At 46.9% G+C, this 18,668-nt stretch overlaps 1 protein-coding gene across 3 annotated transcripts; it reads right to left on the bottom strand.

The window, feature by feature from the left end:
* Nucleotides 1-1,020: 1,020 nt before the first annotated feature.
* Nucleotides 1,021-18,647, bottom strand: CRAT (carnitine O-acetyltransferase). Of its 3 annotated transcripts, XM_064468939.1 has the most exons (15): nucleotides 18,333-18,647; nucleotides 15,943-16,045; nucleotides 14,294-14,557; nucleotides 13,698-13,816; nucleotides 11,460-11,513; nucleotides 10,284-10,449; nucleotides 9,542-9,716; nucleotides 8,871-9,049; nucleotides 7,737-7,837; nucleotides 7,162-7,281; nucleotides 6,528-6,650; nucleotides 6,037-6,172; nucleotides 5,487-5,549; nucleotides 4,829-4,966; nucleotides 1,021-4,274 (listed from the first exon to the last, which is right to left on the bottom strand). In XM_064468939.1, exons 1-15 carry the CDS (start codon nucleotides 18,494-18,496, stop codon nucleotides 4,059-4,061), a joined length of 2,121 nt encoding a protein of 706 aa, XP_064325009.1. In that variant the 5' UTR covers nucleotides 18,497-18,647; the 3' UTR covers nucleotides 1,021-4,058. The 3 variants fall into 3 exon arrangements, with proteins under 3 accessions (XP_064325009.1, XP_064325011.1, XP_064325010.1); XM_064468941.1 differs by lacking the exon at nucleotides 15,943-16,045 and having other exon boundaries at nucleotides 18,337-18,474; XM_064468940.1 differs by lacking the exon at nucleotides 18,333-18,647 and having other exon boundaries at nucleotides 15,943-18,238.
* Nucleotides 18,648-18,668: the final 21 nt, after the last annotated feature.

Genomic DNA, 18,668 nt, shown 5'->3' with positions numbered 1-18,668 from the left:
TTGTTACAGCAAATACGTTTGTTTTTTTTTAAAAGAACTGTATTTGTGTAACATGAGCAATCCTGTTAACATCTGAAGGACCTAAGCACTGGATCTGCTTTAAAGGTGCATCGGAATAAGGATGCATCTTGCAGCTTTGACAGACATTTGATTGGACTTAGAACAGCTCTGTTAAAATGAGACAGGACATCAGATAGGCCACATGACATGGTGGTACCATAGGTTTCAATTTTAAAGCTGGTACTAATAATTTGTGTCTTGCAAAACCATTTATTTTCTCTTTATCTCTCTTGTAAGTTAACTTAAAAAGCCAGAAGGGAGACCACAACTCTCTTCCCCAAGGACAAGGCTGAAAGAGTGGATTGTTTCAAGAGTGGCTTGTATTTCCCTAGCCTCTCTTAAGCTGTTGTGACAGACTGCTGGAAAAACTGTATGTGGAAGCACCTATTGAGAACTAGAGCACAGAGAAGGGGTTTCATCTCCTGGTGGAGAGCAGTGTAGTGTAAAAAGCTGTTCCACTTCACGTTGCCTTCAAACCCAAGCTTCCTACAGTAATTCTTAGGAGTAAGGGAGAGGAAGAAGAGCTCTTGTTAAGACACTATAATAAACTCTCTGTTCTCTGAGTTGTTTGTAATCTGCATCTTCTGCCTACTTTTGCTGTACCTTTCCAGAAATCTTTGCAATACTTGATATAGTAGAAATTCCTTAGTGATCCCATGGATTTTCTTAACTAAATGGTGCTGTGCAGGAAAAAGATTTGAGCTCTGCCTTATTATCTACACTTGTATGAAGTCTCCTGCCACTAGTTTTCTGAAATTGAATATTTTCTTTGGAATATGTGGCTTTGCAAGCAGATGCTTTCTGTTCCTCCCCTGTACTCAAGGGGGCTGGATGGAGATTCTAAGACAATAAAAGGAAGGTGACAGAACGCTGTGGTTCACTGTTCTTGCTCTCCCCACACAAACATCCTCCCATAAGCGTAGTAATATAAATTCTGCAGTGTCTAAGGAGATTTAAGTCTTTTTGTAGCACTTATCTGTTTATTGTGTTTCAGTTTATTCAAAGAACACTTCAAAACTCTGCATGACATTGATTACACTACTGAAACAAGTTTTTAACACAGCTAGCCAGCAAAGCATGCAACACTACCGGGCTGTGTCATAAATTGCACTCATACCCCAAGAGTTATCTGAATATTTTCAGTCTATGCATTTCTTAAATTATTTGTTCCAAATTGGTAGTTTTTCTGGAACTTAAGTTTCTTGTACTTAGTATCCCTTTAAGACAATGGACATCTCTTGATAAAACAGGGAGAATAGTATTCAGTAAGTCGTCACCAAAAATATCAAGAAGGTATGAATCGGAACATTTTAGAACTTGTTCAATAAGAAAAGACTTTTTAAAGGAGAAACTGTGTAATGACATTCGTGTCCTTTCAAGCACTTCAAAAATCAGCTTCATTCATCTGAATTTCAGCTCTGTATATATGCATTAAGTGGTTTATGAATCTTGTATCTCTTTCAATGCGATAGTCTGCTTCTTGCAGCTGTACTCTGCTGAAGCTAGATATCCAGATTTAGATCTGGAATAGATCAATCCCATCTTCAGAGATAACTGTCACGGCAGAGTGTACTTCTGCTTAATCTTTAATAGGCACTTTCCTTTGAGAGCCTTTCACTTGGGAGACAGAAGCAGAAAAGGGCCAGTCTCAAATACTTAAGTGGCAATACTGTTGAAGGCATTGCAGACCGGGAAAAATAACTCATCCTTTAGCAAGAGAGGTTGATTCAGTATGGGGGGAGGATTGCTTTGGCAAAAGGAATATTATATTTTTTTTCCAACATAAAAGGCTCTGTAAACCCAGATGTTTTTCCAGCAAGGTTTGGTCTTTTATGTAGTATTTACACAATCCCTTAACTGTGATAATACTGAGTATGCTTTTGTAGTTTTCAGTCTAACTTACACAGAGGAGTCGACAGAGCAGGGACGCGTGCTCACAGGTTTGTAGTGCTCCTTTTGGGTTTTTTTAGACTATCTCACTCCACTCAGGATTATCCTAAAAGATGAACTAAATCCATGTAGATGATGTGAAAGTGGCAGTTCATACAATCATTGGCTGTGCAGGTGAGTTTCAGTTAAATTCTCCTTTTTAATGTTTGTTTAGGTGTAAGAAGCTTTGAAATAACATCCTTTTAGGAAAAAATGCAGTAGTGCTGGCTTGTATCTTTCAGGAAGCAAGTTAGAATGATTTTTTTTTTTTTCTTTTACTTTAAACAGGTTTAGTGCAAATTTCTTCATGTAGGTTCACCAAGGCACTTGGATCATGTTCCTTGCTGTTCGATGATCAGAAAAGTAGCAATTATGATCAAATATTCTCCTGTAACAGGCCATCAGACTCCTAACGCTTCTTGTTTATGGTGATGTCCCAGTAGCCAAGTCTTGAAGGGTGTGCAATTTAAGTATTAAATTCCTGTTGCAGAAATAGCACTAGAATTCTTCATTACCATACGGCTTTACTAAATAAAAGCATAGTCAGGAGCTTGGATTCTGGCAGATTCATTGGAAGTAGTGCTTACAAAAATTCCTATGTTAAAATTGTATGTTAATGTTTATATATAATCTTTTACTGTCTCAAGTTCGTCAACTGAAGATGAAAACACTATCATGATATCATTCTCTCACAGAATAGAGCTGGCACAAATATGAGTAACACTGCAGTAAGAAAAAACTCCCGAGTGGCAGAGAAGGTGCAGTACTGCTACTGCAGGAACAATGGCTGCCACGGTGGGCAAATACCTACAGTGTGTACATGTTCTTAGCTTTCTTCCTGCTTTTCAAGATTCCCTGCCTTGTTAAAATAGAGTGGTGTGAACGAAGCATGATTTTGCAGCTGTTTTTTCCTTTGGCTCTAACAGATTTGAACTCTGTGGGCCAGAAATGGAAGTATGTTCTGGAGTTCCTGATCAGAAACATTCTTATTTGTCCACAACTTAGGCATGACGCATTATGCACAAATATGTTGTTTCTGAAAGCAAGGTGTAAAACCACATTGGGTTAATGTGTGCCCTGAATGAGACTAGGCATGTGGCCTGGGTAGTAAACTGAAGGTCAGCATCTGTTCCTTTTCCTTGATTCCAAAGAAGGGTACAATGAAGCAAGTGTCCTGCTAAACGCATATAGGCAGTCCCTTCTCATCTGTCCAAATGTTAAGGTACATAAAGCCAAAGCTAGCAAAACCTGTGCGAGAGAGAAGTTTTGTGGGGAAAAAGCTTTATGCTGAGCCTGACGATTGATTTGTGGCTAGGACCACAACTGCAAGCTTACAAAAAAGCCCAGAACAACAACAACAAAAAAATCCACCTTAGTTTGTAGTGAATGATATTCTATTGTTAATAGGGTCAGTGCAACAGAAAGGAGATCCCAGCATCCTAAAACGAGGGGAAGGGAACATTCCTAGGCCTGTAAAGCATGTCATGGCCAGAGTGCCTGGGACATAGAGTGCAGTGCATTCTAATGAGACTGGATCTGCTCTGACTTAAGAACTTTCTCCCCTTGCCAAAGTTCAATGGTTATGCTGCTCCAGCAAAACATTAAGATCTTCAATTGCGTTTGAAAGATGCTGTGCTCTTCAGAAGACGAAACCAGCAAAAAGACTTGGTCTTAGAGTAGTTCCATCATATAATAAACATTCCCTACTTTTTCTGGAGAACTACCTTCCTCACCATCTATTTTAGATATACTGGTAAGGACTGTGCTTTCTGTATTCCTTTACAGCAAGTTCTATAAAAAAAACATATTTCAGTCCTCTCTGAGGACAGGAAGGTGCACTTTGCATTGATGGAAGAGGACCAGTCAGTTCTACTTCAGCTTAAGACAGGGTTTCTTTTCACCACTAATACCTGTGGATGACTATTCAGTAACCTCTTGCTGAAAACAAATGGTAGATGTCCTCCTACGTTCCAGGGCGAGCTGTCCCCTCAATCATTTTCTGAGGAACTGGGAACTTCAGTGCATGAGGGATGGCCCCTTTAGTTGGGGTTTTGCATCACGTTTGCCTCTTACAGTTTGGATTTGGGAGTGGACTGGAGCAAAATCCTCATGTCTAGCAGTGCTTTCTCAAGATAATGTGCCATGCGGGCTGCGTTTGTGTCAGCACAGCTGTTGAATGCTGAAATTGCAAAATTGATGTGTTCATCCATAGGGTTGTAACAGATTCCATAGCCATCTGGAACCACGGGACCAAAACACATCACACAGTCTGTCTTTGCTGGGACCTGTGGAGAAAATGTGATTAGAATCTTCTAACCAGCCAGAGAGAAATGTGGCCATCGAATACCAACAGCGCTCTCAACAGCAGAAGAAACTGCCGTCTCATGGAAACTATCTACAAGAGGGCCTTTTAGGTCAGACCCACTTACCTCCGCACACATGCTGGATTCTGCCATTTAGTACTGATGTGTTTTCCTATGCATTTGAAAAGGAGTACTTCTCCCCAAGATAAGCTTGTAGTAAGTCACAAGTAAGAATCACAGCACAGCAGATCCATGTAAAGCTATTCTGGCAGGTAACTTCAATTGCTATCACTTGCAGGTGGACACAAAACCCTCCTAGTGATCTTGGCCTTGGTTATGCTGGTGTTTTACAGGGTTGAGAGGGACAGTGGCAGCTATAAGATCAATCCCATAAAGCTGCAGATCTGGTGGCAGGTTTAAACATTTCTGTCCCCAAATGAAGATTAGTTTCAAACAGAAGGAAACGAAGGAGAAATACAGAGAAGAAAGGCAATGAAAACAGAGCGCATTTCCAGCTTTGTTCAGGTGAGTCCTACCTGGCTGGTTGAGAGATTGAAGTGCATTGCAACAGCATAGGCTGTGTCCATGAACAGTTCAGGTATGCTCACTAGGTCCTCAATAGCTTGAAGCTTCAAGCCTAAGAGGTGGCGGTCTATTGCATTGCCCCGTATTGCCTGTAAGAAAGGAAGACTAGATGAAAGCCTGTCTAGCAGGCAAGCGAGCAAAACTATCAGTCTTTTTCGGTGAAAGAAAAAAAAAATTCTAAAAAATCTCTTAAGTGTTGAAAGTTAGAAGGAAATTAGATCTTGCCTTCAGGACAAACTGTCATCCTCATTTGTAAGACGAAATTAAAACACGCACTGAAACCAACCTTACAGTTCCTGCCTATGGGCTCCCTCTGGTTTAAGGGGTCTTCATGTATCTTTGGCATTTATCAGCAACAGTGGCAGTGAGAACTGAAACTATTTTCATATTTGATTCTCTCCTTTAGGTCAGTCACAAGGGACACTTAAACCACTAGCTAGAGAGAAAGCATTCAGTCTGTGGCCTAGAGTACTGTCAGATCAGAGTTAGACTTATGCAACAGCACTAATAGCCACATCACTATGTCAGCAGAGAAAGCTTTTAAAGTCATCTTTCACCAGGACCCTCATTTGCTATGTAAAACCCAGATTCTGCATAGAGGACACTCACCATATCCGTGTATTCCCTGTGGGCCTGGGTAGCTCTCCTCAGCAAGTCTGTTTTCTCCTGGTCCTGAGAACATACAAATCTGTCTGTAATTACAGTTTTTCTGCAGAATGGAAAACCTAATTTTGGCTGTTCCTCTAGGATAGAGGGCATTTCTGCCTTGTGTGTCTATACTAGACTAATTTTTAGATTTACTAGATTTTATTTTTAAATCATTTTGTTTGGCTGTGTTACTTCACTCTGAATGGAGTTCTCAATCCATCAGTAGCACAGCTTAGTTTGAGTCGCTAAACAGACTTTTAGAGGAGAAATACTTCTTTCTAGTGGGATTAGAAAAGTCCACGTTGTTTCCCACGCTTTCAACACATGTGAAAGGAAAGCCAAACGAATCCCAGGGTGTGTAATTATATACTCCAAGCTATGGTTTAGCTCAACTTCATATTGGGTGCAGTTCTGCTCAGCTGAAACCAGCTGACACAGGATTAGCCAAATAAGCAGCTTGCTTCTTTTTCTGGAGTGGAGTCCTCTTACTCCACTTCTTTGAGATCCTCACCGATTTGTCAGGGCTGTCCATCGATTGCACAAACTTCAGAGAGTCTACAGAAGTGGAGCGAATGGTGTCTGTGCGGCCCAGGCGGAACATCCTTAGCGATGCACTCTCATACGTGGCACAGGCATGGCCGTACATCCTGTCAGATGAAGAAGGAAGTCACAGAAGTGAGTTTGTCCTGAAAGGAGTGGCCTCTAGTGAAGCATAAGAACTGGGGGGAAAGGGAAGACTTTATGTGAGTGAGTCCGATTGACAGCAGATCTCTGATGCTTCCTTACTGTGATTGTACACACACAGAGGGGTTAATCTGACCTGTTGCTCGGCAGCTGCCACAAGTGAGATTTGCTGTTCAGCCCCAGTGCATGGGGAAAACATGGGATTTAGGAAGCAGGCCATGGCAGCCTGTGAGAGACTTGTCCATGATGCCTTTATCGAGCTCACATATCTGAGTCTGATGGTGAAGGGGTTGAGAAGTTACCTACTGGTGGTCTTACCTGTAATATGCTAGCTGCAAGGCCAGCTGGATAAAAGCATCAGGACTTATCTTCTCTGACTTGGGGAAGGTTTTCCCAAATTGATGAAAGACCATGACTTTGATATCTAGGTCTTCAACCATTCTGCAAGGAAAGAAAGAGGAAGTGAAGTGTTCCTTTGCCCATTTCTTGTTCTTGTAACATAAAGGTATGGACTTTGCTTTCACAAGGCTCAGAGAGGACAGGTTACTTGGATCTGATCTATACAGGGACAGAAAGAACTCAGTCACATGCAGACTTGTTTGGGCAGTGCTATGGAGATGAACTTTTTTGGCCATTACTGAAAATATTCCCCAGGGCAGATGTGTGCGTGTGTGTCTGTGCTCTAGTATCCCTAGTTAGATCTAGCAAAGCCTTGCTATTTCTCAGTGAAGTGGGATAGATCAGCAATTACCCACTTCTAGCACCTCTGACTTGATTCCCAGCAGGTGGCTTCAATGTTTTTTTCAGCTGGGTTCAGTGTTGTTGACCCAAGAAGTCACTGGGGAAACTCCCTGGCTGCAGTGGGGGAAGCCTCATTTAAACCACTGACACATTCCAAAACAGTGGACGTGAATTAGTCACTCACCAGGCCTCCCTGCTGCTTCATACTTACATGTTGATGTTCTGCTTTGCCTTCTCTATGTCGTTCTTGATTTCTGGGGTGATGTTAAACCGCAGCTTTTTGGGCATCGGCAAAGGAATCATGGGCGATCTTACCAGCTCAGGTTTCTTTCTGCGTAGAGAAATGATTATGTTTAACCAGACCTTTAACATGAAGCTCAGGTAAGCACACTAGAGCCTGGGATCATCCCTAACACTGTGTGATACTAGTCACAGGCTGAAAAATTCTTCACAGTGCCATTACAGTGGTTTTTGAAGGGTATGAATGAAATGTCTTCTGCGCCTTCTGCCCAAAAGAAACACTGGTACCAGGCAAAAGTCCAGTTAACTGTGAACAGTGTAATGCCCTGAGAATGGAAGCAGTAGCAAAACTGATCAGGGTAGCTTGGCCGCTCAATTCTCTTTGTGAATACAAGAACTGCAATACCTAATTAGCATACCACTACCCTTTCTCCAAAACAAATTCTTAGGAGGTGAGCTGTGATGGGGCATGTTCTTGGGGAAGCAATAGGTTTTAAACCTATCTATCTCCAATGCTGAGGAAAAGGCAGAGGAGGCAGGACTCACGTGTACTCTACGATGTGATCCAGAAGAGCAACAATGGGTGGGCCTTCTGAGGGAGCGTGCTCATATACAAGACCACAGGAGCCATCTTCAGCAATGATGAACTATGAGAGAGGCATGAGAGGACAGTGTTGAAGAGACATTCAGCGTGTGAAGCAGGAGCTACCCAGAGAGATCTTAGTATCTTCCTGCTTTGTATCAGAATAGACAATGATCCTATCCTTGTGCACTGGAAAGGTAGCGCAGAGGTATCTTGTTTAGCAGAACAGCAACGGAAGCCTTGCAGTAGGTCTAGATCTGATAGCACTGTTAAGAATTTTGCAAAATTAACCGTATCCAGAGTGTGCCTGATAGATATATTGGTGTGCTCAGTGTCCTGGCAATACAGAGTGGTTCAATGGGTTTGATATGCTTAGATGCACACATAATACGTGCTGACTTATCCTTACTTTTCAATTAGCTGGAACATCTAACCTTTATCCCATCAATCAGGAGTTCCAGATAGGAACAAAATGGCTGAAAACATTATAAAGAGTTCAGGTATGAGCAGAATCTTTTGAAGCACCATTGCTACTATCCACAAGCCAGGATATACCAACTAATGAAGGGGAAGCTCAAATAGCAGCTGCTGTTAAAGACTCTTGACAAGATTGAAGAAGAGATCAGAGGGATGCTGTGGGATGGCAGCTGATGTTTAAAAAAAAAAAACCCAAAACAAACACACCATTGGGCAGCTTCTGGCAGAAGCAGGAAAGTGACAAGCCTAGGGGAGATACAAGGAACAGACCTCCCTGCATTTGGGCTGCCTCCAAGCAGATGAGGCATTGTTCACCGCAGGCAGAAAATTGATTTACAAGGAGTACAAAGAATTTCTATGCTGAATAAGCGTGGGCAGAGGCAATACAAGAAACAAAAGTCCCTGAGGCAGGAACAAGTGCTTGTGGTGACTGCAAGGGAAACTATAGGAACGCATACTGTCAGCCACCACGCCTTGTCTCCCCTGTTTCTCCACTCTATTGATATGAGGAGAAACTTCTTGCAAAAGTATTCTGGGATTTCTTGGACCTTTGTAGTATCAGAAAAAAAGCATCTCCTCCAAACCCATGTCTTCCGTTTCTTTAGACCATCAGCACTTACTTGAAGGGTTTTGTCAAACCATCGGTTCCCACTGTTCCAGCGACTGCCTCCACCATGCAGCATCTGAGCGGCCACACGGCTCTTGTAGATGTCGTCAGACACCCGTGGCATAGGTGCATCGAGGCAGACAGTGCAAATGCTCTTCTCAATTGTACGCACAGATTCCTTGTTGGTCTTATCTGGGAGAGAAATGAACAGCAAATAAGAAATGGGAGTTAAAAAACTTGCATTTTAACTGAAGGAATATTTAAATTCGAAAGAGCAGGTCTGAAAGACCCAGGCTGGTTGGATTGCCATTGTAATTCAATATAAAATTGGTCATATCGGTGCATACAGTAATTAAAATGGTAGCCAGCTGGGTTACAGATGGGAACATGCTGCATTCACCCTCCTTTTTTTCATGGTTCTTACATCCCACCCATTTGCAGGGCAACAAACTCCAGAATTTCAGGTCTAACAAACCAAGCTTCAGACTTCATCTGTGTACCTTCTAAAACAGAAATAACAATATTTTGCAATGAAACCAAGTTGCTTCTTTGCGGTGGAAAGCTCACATTATCTGTCCAGAACAAGCTTCCGAAGGAAAGAACTAAGCAGAGCACAGCGGTGCGGTTGGTAGTTCAACCATTCATGGTGTTTGTTAGCACTTGCACGTTATGAGCTCTACAGACCTTTCAGAAGGTTGTTGTAGGCTTTTGCCCAGCTGTTTCGGTGGTTGGTGGTGAGGATCCCAATAGGTTCTTTGTTTGTCTGGAGGGAGGTGTTCCATATCTTCTCCAGCTGAATGAAGAGCTGGTCAGTGGTAAGGGGACTTCCATCACTGTTGTAAACATCCAGCTCAAAGAACTGAAGGTGAGAAGAGCAGAAAAGGACAGAGACAGAACATGAAAGATCTTTATTATCCAGCCTCAGAAACATGGAGCAGCCACTTTGAGGAGGTAAGACCTAAGAAGCTGACTTGTAAGCAGACTTTTGAAGGATGCTCAGAATTGAGAGCTGAGTCCAACTTCCCTTGCAGGTTTTAAGAAACTCAGATTAAGAAGTAACGAGGGCCAAAACACATGAGGAATTCCCGTTTCTGAGACTCACTGATGGTAGTAGGGCTTGTTATCCAATTTCCACTTGGAATTTCCAATTACAGACATCATCTCTGGGCTTTGAGAGTCAGAAATTGCAGGGACAAGAAACAGAGGAAGAGGGCGTTTTTCTGCCTCTACTGCCTGTTGCTCGCACACAGCAATCCCAGCTTTTGGCTAGCTAAGGCCAAAGGGGATAAAGGGAGCAGGAGTGAATCCCTGGTGAGGCAAACCTTGTGGGCAGAGACTTTCTGTTCCCTTTCCTCTGGGCTACAGCTAAATGAAAGGGACACCTGCATCTAAATGAACCTCCCTGAAAGCTCAGGAGCTGCCGTACCTGGAAGTTGTGAACCACTGTGATGTGTCTGGACTGCTTTTTGCCTTTAGCGTAGTTGACAATGGAGTCCCGCTTGGGCCCGGGAATACGGCAGGATGAGAGGATCTGGTAGTACTGGTTCATGCAGAGGGGCTTCCCACCCAGGTGCTCCACTGGGAGGGTCTCACTGGAGATACAGCAAGGTAAGGAGGAAGGGGAAGAGAAAATACAGCAGTGAGAAGCCCTGCATTTTCCACACAAGGCAGGCACAGACTCAGCCATGCAGCTCCTGTCACTCACTCCAGCAAGTCCTAAATGTGTTGGTGCTGACAGTGTAAAAAAGGTGCGGTCCTTCCCAACTCCTACCAGCTTTCTTAGTAGGGACTACAAAAAATGTCTGTCTGTCAGCCCTTCATTTGGGAAGGGGAAAAACACCATCTTCTCTGTAACGCCAGAGTAATAGATCTCTGGACCTATTACATAGCTTAGCATACAGAGGAGAAGCCAGGGTACAATATAGTGGGAGATGTACTGTTTCCGATGAAATGGCCAAAAGAGGTTTTCAGCTATAATCTTGAGTGGCAGGTGTCTGATGTGCTATCTGTGACTCATGAACTAGACTGGGACTCAATGGATCACTCCAACTACACTTCTCACGGTTGGCCCTGCGCCTTGTCTGAATTTGGATGTAAAGGTGTGATGTGGTAAGATGTTGGTAAATGTATTTTTGGCATATAAAGAAGGCATGTTCAGCAGAGGTTTGTTGGTGATCAAAAGAAGAAGGGTAGGGAGGAACAAGTTTCCCTAGAGTTCATCCTGTCTAGCTGGGAGATGGGAAACACCAGAAACCCAAAAGAAGAGAAACAAATTCCTGCTGCCTGAGCTGTAACTTGTTCTGTGGGCAAACAAAAGTATGTAGCTCCACAGGACTGTCAGTCAAGCTCTCTCCCTCTAAGCATGAGCACGTGCCAGTTAAAGTATTATGGTAAACAAAGAACATGAAGAAAGAAAAGTAAATTTGTTTTTTTCCAGTGGTGGTCACCTTGGCAGTGAACAGTGATGTTAATTACAATATCTCTTTTCAAATATGCGCTGTCTGCTCTTGCCTTTCCATTTGGAAGGGAGATCTACTGGCTAAGCTCAGCCTCTCTATGACAGTAAGGAACACGTGAGAAGTCAGGAGGGTCACTAACTCACTTGTCAATCATAGTCTTGAAATCCAGGATGCCCTCGATCAGCTTGGCAGCAAACCTGGAAAAATATCAAACGTGACAAGTTGAGATTCAAATGCAAAACATCTGGGGATGAGGAACTAGCTGAGGAGGGCTAGCAGAGCTTCTCTCAGCCTTTCTGCCAAGCCCCTATTGTGCCCATCTCTGGTTAGCTGATACAGCCAGGCCGCTGGGGTTGTGATTTGAGATTGCTGGATAGTCCTACCATGCAGCACTTTCTTTTTTTATGTATCTTACTCTATAACCAAGGAACTCTGGAGAACTTTCAAGAAAGCAGGGTTCAGTCCAGATGCAGTGTTTTTTACTGACATCTTGTGATTTTATCACATCCTAGTTCTGAGTCTTAGCATTAAAGCAACAACAAGAAAAGAGGATTTCTGTCCTTCCCTGTCCAGGGGCCACCTCTGAGTTTCAAGCCAAGATGCAGCTGTATGTCCCTGCATCCAAGACTCACCACTGCCGACTTAGTTCCTACCCGATGAATGTTCTGCTAATTCAACTCTTAAGAGCATTCCTCTGGCATTGAGGGATCTGAAACAAATGCAGACATGCTGCATGCTGACACCAAGGTGTTGCATTTACCAGGATCGACATAAACACTGCTGGTGCCAACTCCCAGTAGGGAGGGAGGCTGTGACAAGTAACATCAAACTGCTTAGCTTGGGCATGACGGGTTGGCCTGCTCTGACCTGGGAGTTCCCACCCACGCAAGGGAGGAAGGAGGCAGGAGGTTACTGTGACAAGAGGTTGCAGTCAGATGAGCTTCAAAGGCTCTAAAGTGGTGCGAGCATTTGGCATTTGCAGGCAGTGTCATCTAGATTTGCTCAGCCTACCTATCCCTAGTAAAGATCAAAGGATGTAACTTCAGGAACCTAAGGGCTGTTAAACAAATAAGGCATCCTGCAAAGTAATTTTCAGTGGAAGTTTTCCAGCCTTACTGCAAAACCCGAGGAAGTAGAACAGCTGGGAAACAGCAGTCAGAGAGCCTGCGTTCCTTTGCAGAGAGCAAACAGCCTGGGAGCAGAGTTAGGCCTTGAGAGGGAGGCAAGGGAGAGGTTAGCTGACTTGTTTTCAGCCAGCAGTGTTGCCAGATTAAGGAATGGAGAATTCGACTTTCTAAACTTGCCTTCTGGTTTCTGAAGCTTTAGTTTCAACCCATGCTGTCAAACTTTCTGCAGCTAAAAACTCTCTAAACACACATTTAAATAGTATTTTACATGGGAGCTCAGATTCTCATGCAGCTGCTCAATTACACTGGCTGGGGCACTGGTAGTGTTCCAGATCTTATCTTCTGTTTGGATAACTTGAGAATGAATAATATGAGAAAAAGCTTTCAAAGACATTTGTCTGGCACTGTCCCTGTAAGGCTCACCCTGTGCACCCCTGCTCAGGTGTACCCAAGGGAGTGGAAGGGAGGATTTGTTCTCAGCCTTACTGCTCCCCTGGCTGGTACTTTCAATCTGCCAGAGCAGCGATGACTGGTAACTGTGGCGAAGGTAACCCTGCATAAAGGTCAATGCCAAAGTTTTGCAGGTGGATTTAACATAGTTGTAGTGGTGGTTAAAAATTAAAGGGAGCCCACAAAGAAGAGAGGACATGTCAGGGTTTGATTGCAAGGGAAAACTGGGGGTGGAGAGAGGCTGGGGACTGTTAAGTTTTCCAAACCATAAATCCCCAAGTAAAATGACACAACAGGGGCCAGTCCCCTGCAGGAACAGACTGGCTAATAGTCCCTGCAGCAGGTTCTACCATCCCTTTAAACCAGCAAACTCCAGAGGCCTTACTGGTTGGTCTCTTATGTGCCTGGGCTAGGTTTTATGCCTCCTTTAACTGCACATACACTCTTAGTGCCTCATAGTCTTTAGTGTGTCAGATACCTCCTCACAATGCCTCCAGCCAGCAATGTGGCCATCTTGCAACGAAGATCTGTGCTAGAGCAAAGACTAAAACCTAGGTTTTTAGTCCCTGAACCACCGGACTCTTTGGTTTCCCTTCTTGATGGAATATTTAGTCTGGTGCAACCAGGAGTGTCCTTACAGCCTGGCAGCCTTTCCTTATCCGTGCAGCCCTCTTGCACAGCACAGCTATCAGACTTGGGGACCATGTGCTAATTACTCTCTATCCCGATCAGCCTGAGCGCACTCTTCCCTGTCCAGCAGCTCATCCCATTTGAAACCTAGGGGAAGGTAGAAAAGGACTTTACCTGAGCTGACCTTGTCGATCCAGAAAATCCTGCTTAGGTAAAACCACACCTGGGCTGGAGTGGACCACAACTGGCAGGCGATACTCCAGGTAAGCTGTCTTCAGCCACCAGTCTGAGAGCTGGGACGGAGAAAGGCAACATGCAGGCATGGTGTCTGCTGCTGTTTGACCCAAGCCCAGCTGAATGGTCTCAGCATCCTGCCCCCAGTTCTGTCCCATACTTTGTAAACTGGTTGGGTTTTACGCTTTGCGTGTGGAAGGGTAGAGGGGGATTTGCACAAGGCAGTGGGGGCTCTTGGAGCAGGGCTCGAGCAGAGGGTTTCCTTCAACTTCCTGGGGCAGCTGTGTGATGCTAACAGGTTAGAGGCTTCAGCAGCCACAGACAGGATCACTGACTCCCTGTTCTGCCATAAAACTTTCTGTTCACCCAAGTCCTGGTGAGGAGCTTGCACAGCTCAGGGCGGTCAGCAGCAGACTGGTCATGAAGGTGATGCCATAGAAACGCAGGTGCCGGTGGATGCAGCCAGGACATTGGAGGGGTGTGCATCAGACCTCCACCCTCCCTAACCAGAGCCTGGGGCCAGAGTCCCGACCTACCCAGTTCTCTGTTTTCTTGGCTCTTCTCTCCAGGCCTTTCTGCAGCCTCTCCCCAACGCCTCCTGGCTTGCGGAACTCAGCCACCAGCTCCTGCGTGTGGTTCAGCTCCTCCTCGCTGATGATGGGCTGCAGAGTCAGCAGGTAACGGTCCAGCGTTTGCTGGAGCGGCGGCACGGGGAGATGGGGCAATGCTTCCTGGTGAAGTTGGAATCTGCCTGGGATCTTGCCTAAAGCTGTCGGCTTCAGCAGGCCGTAGGGCCTGGCCTGCAAAGCACAGAGCAAATGTCGAGACAAAACTTCCCCCTAATGTGCACGAGGTAGCAAATAACCTGGATCTGGGAGTCTCCATCCCAGCCTCTCAGAGGGCACACGGGTGTCTCAGCATGGGAGCAGAGCACACAAAGCGCAAACGCAAGGCGCAGGTCTACCGACTGCATGCTAGAGATGGTTGTAGCGCATCCAGAAAAGCTGCAAACAAGAAACTTGATCTCCCAAGATACTGATTCTCAGCTCATCAGAGGAAATGCTGCCAGGTTAATGATACATCTCCCACGCTCTGAGCACCTTCCAGCTGAGAGTCTCCATGCGTTCAACAAAGTCAAACCCTTCCATCCCATGGTAAGTGGGAAGAAAGTAAGTTGTGAAAGAAATATCCATCTTACATACTCTGTCAGAAACTGTTTCATTACTTCTTACAACAGTGTAAGGCTGGAAAATTAAGCAGAACCCTTGTGCCAAATCAAACTACCCTTTGGGCTTTGAGGAGGCAGAATTTAGGTAAGTTTGGGGCAGGATTAAAATGCCTCTTCTCTGACTGGACAGGGATCAAACATCACCAGCAATGGTCAGGGAAGGATTGGCTGTGACATGTAGGCTTTGAGGCTATTGTCCTTTATGCTGGTGAACCTCCCAGATATTAGAGGACCCAGCTATATTAAGAGAACCTCTGTCCCATTGTACCAGTATGGGACTGGCCAAATTACAGGAGTTTTTGGAGAATGGAACAGGGAGAGCTGTTCAAGAAATTGTGGGTGATGCCAACAGGCACCTGGGATCTGATGGGGTCATGTGGGAGTGAAAGCTTTAAAAAGCACTGTACCATTTTCCTGGGTGGAGAAAAGAAATGGAGGAAACCCAGTTGCTAACCAGGAAATTATCTTGCCAGTCTTCCCCCAGAAGAATAACAACATCCTTTTGGGAGAACAGGGTTGGACACCTTTGGCTTGAAGATGTTTAAATTGTAATCTAGAGGTTTTCAGTTTCCTCTGCTCCTCCCCTTCTGTTGGATCTACTGAATCAGACACTCTCCTACAGGACTCTGGACTTTGCATCCTCAGTGTACTGAGGATGCAGAGCCAGTGAGAACATGCCCTTTGATTTCCAAGGCAATGAGAAAATAGCTGTCCCCCCACCTCCTCCCAGCAGTTAAGCACAGAGAAGAAGAAAGAGCTAAATATGCAAGGTGGCAAAGCCTCTGCGGGGTGCTGAGCCCCCAGAGAAAATGCTCTATGCCCTTTGTAGGACCTGGCAAGAACTATGGGATCAAGGATCGGAGAAGCAAGAGAAGGGGGAATTACTGAAGCATGAAAGGAGAGTGGGGCTGGCAAGAAATGAAAGGTGTTAGTCATGGCAGTGTGGGCATACTGTACCTTCTGGGCTTGCTTCTGCTTCCTATCCATGGCTGGGAGGACAGAAAAGATCGTAAGCCTCTCCCTCGGCCTGTTTCGGTTTCCTCTTCCACCTGACAATGTGCTGCCCGTGCAGGGCGTCACCTCATTAGCAAACTGCCATATGACTGCTCTGATCGGAGGGCTCAAGGCCAGACACAGGCCCGGGAGAGGATGGGGTGATCAGACCATCAGGTTGCATCAACTGCCGTGAAGGCGCCTTTTGGGAAGCCCTCCCATGGCCACTGACCGTCAGTCCTGCATTGCCTGGTCAGTGCTTGCTGATCAATACTGTGTGGGCAGAGTCTCCCCGATCAATAGCTCTGGGCCTCCAGCCATGGCAGAAGTGAGAGTGCTGGGGATGGTGTTCCCTCAGCCTTTGCCTGGACCGTGAAACTACAGCGGCTGTTGTGAGAGAAGCCCGAACATCAGGCAGGAGACGCCTCAATTTACATCCTGGAAGCAGGTGACAGTGTGGGCTGTCACCAGGCTGCAGGGAGGACTTATGTGGGCGATGGGGGATTTAGTCCCTTTGCTCAGGCAAAGGTGGACAGAGGGTGTTGGGTGAGGACAGCTCTCCCGCAGGAACTAGACAGTGACCCAGCATCACTGTAGGGGATGGTAGGATTAGTTGGAGATGGGAGTAAATTCAGTTTGGGGCTACACGTGGTATCTTAACTGCCCTCATGCCTCCTGCATGTGTGGTCATTATTGCAAGCTGAGACTTTGGGGAGTTCTGGGTTGTCAACCCTTAAAAAATAAAAAAGTACCTCCAAAGCAGGACAACAACAGACCTGTGCAGTGACAAGGAATATCACTCCCTCCTTCATGTCTGTCTAATCAATTGAGGGGCAGACAAGCAGAGTCTTCTACATAGCTAAGATCAAGCATGATGATTCCAAACAAACAGTTTCAGATTTTCCCTGGGGTAATCTGAAAAATCCCAAACCAAATTAATTGAAAACACTGCAAGGTAAAATGTGGAGTGGATCTGTATCTTTCCTCTTTTATGTCCTTTGCTTGTTTGCTTTGAGGTCAAACTCAAGCATTTGGTGGGAGGAGGAGTAGTGATCACAGCTGAACAGAGGAGGCAGCTGGCAGCAAAGAGAGCAAACAGTCCACCTTTCCTCACAAGCAACAGGGAAAACGAACACCAGCAGAGAGTGGGGCGTGCAGACATGGCCAGCTTGCGGGCTGGCATTGCTCCTGAGCCACGTTCCAATGCGGCAGATGACCTTTTCCAGAGCCTGCAAAGCTGGTGGGAAATCCACCTGCAGCCGGCAGGCAGAAGGAATTTCAGAGCAGTGTCTGATTCCCAGCACGGCCACATTTAGTGTCAGATGACAGAGGTTTGTCTTTTTCTTTCATTTTAAAATTAGAAGCTGGAGACCCCTCAAGCCCAGAGACAACCAGCCCTGCCTGGCCCCTGAGAAAGTGGCTCAGGGAGCGAATCCATCATGTAACTGCTGTCATCCCGCTCTGCCTCCTCCTCCCCGTGGATCCGACAGTGCTTGCAATAAACAATTGCTAAGGCCAGGCGTGGGGCTGACAGCTCTGCCGTGTGTGTAAGCTTCCCCCTGCTTGCAGGGAAAGGCGTGTTTTAAAGGTGAAGCCTGCAGCCATAGATCGCTGCTACTCGGGCTTCCCTCGCGCCTGATGCGCCATGGCCAGCGTCCACCTTCCCTGCTGCCACCCTGCCCCAAGCCCTCCATCGCTGGCGGACCCTCCACCGCGCAGCGCTGCCTCAAGCCATGTGAAGAAACCAAGCCGGCTCGGAGGATTAACTTGAGCAACGTCCCTGCCCGCCACCACCCGGGATGAGCAGCGCTCTCATGGCTCGACAGCGGTGCCCAGGCCCCTTCCAGCCCTCCTCACAACCGGGACGGTCATCCGAGAGAAACGCACGCCTGCAGCGTGCCTCGACCGCCGTCCTCACGGTCCCAACCGAGGAAGCCCTGTTCCTCCTCCAGGTTTAGGGAGCGGCGCTGGACCCCGACAGCAGCAATGCCGGGGTTGGGGCCAGGGTGGACCTTTGCGCCGGAGCCTTGCGGTGCCACCTCCCGCCCTCCTGCCCCTTCCGAACGCCCCATGGCAGCGCCAGGCTGCAGACTGGCCCCCGCCGCAGAACCAGCGCGGGCGGCGGGGACGCGGCCCAGGTCCCGGCCCAGGTCGCCGCTGACCACCGGCGGCTCCTGCTCGCTGTCGAGGCCCGGGGCCGGCCCTGTACCACCCCTCCCCGGGGCCACCCGGCCGCCACCGGTCCCCTCCCGCCGCTATCTCACGCCCCCCCATCCCCGTCCCGTCACCGACCCGCTGCAGGCCCCGCACCCGGTGTCCCCGCGGCGCCCCCGCCCTCGGAGCGCGGCCGGCACTTACCACAGCCCTCACCACGAAGGCCAGCATGGTTCCGCGCCCGCCCGCCGCCCCGGCCGCCGCAAGGACAACGGCGACACCGGGCGCCGCCGCCCCTCTCGGCCGCCAAGGGGCGGGGTCGCCACACCGCCATCTTGGAACGGGGCGAAGCCCACGCCGCCATCTTGGTGAAGGGCAGAGTCCCGCTACAAGGGCAGGGAGCGCCGCGGCCGGTGTCGAAGCGGGGACGCGGTTCCGCTGTCAGATGCTTTCTCTGTGAGTCAGTGACAAGAGTCCTCCTGCGCCTCCTCTCCCCTCCGCTCACACCCGCTCCTCGCCGCGCCCCACACAAATAT

The sequence above is a fragment of the Phalacrocorax carbo genome, chromosome 18 (genome assembly GCF_963921805.1).
Source record: "Phalacrocorax carbo chromosome 18, bPhaCar2.1, whole genome shotgun sequence".
Classification (NCBI taxonomy): domain Eukaryota; kingdom Metazoa; phylum Chordata; class Aves; order Suliformes; family Phalacrocoracidae; genus Phalacrocorax; species Phalacrocorax carbo.
This window is presented reverse-complemented; position numbering and strand designations above follow the sequence as displayed.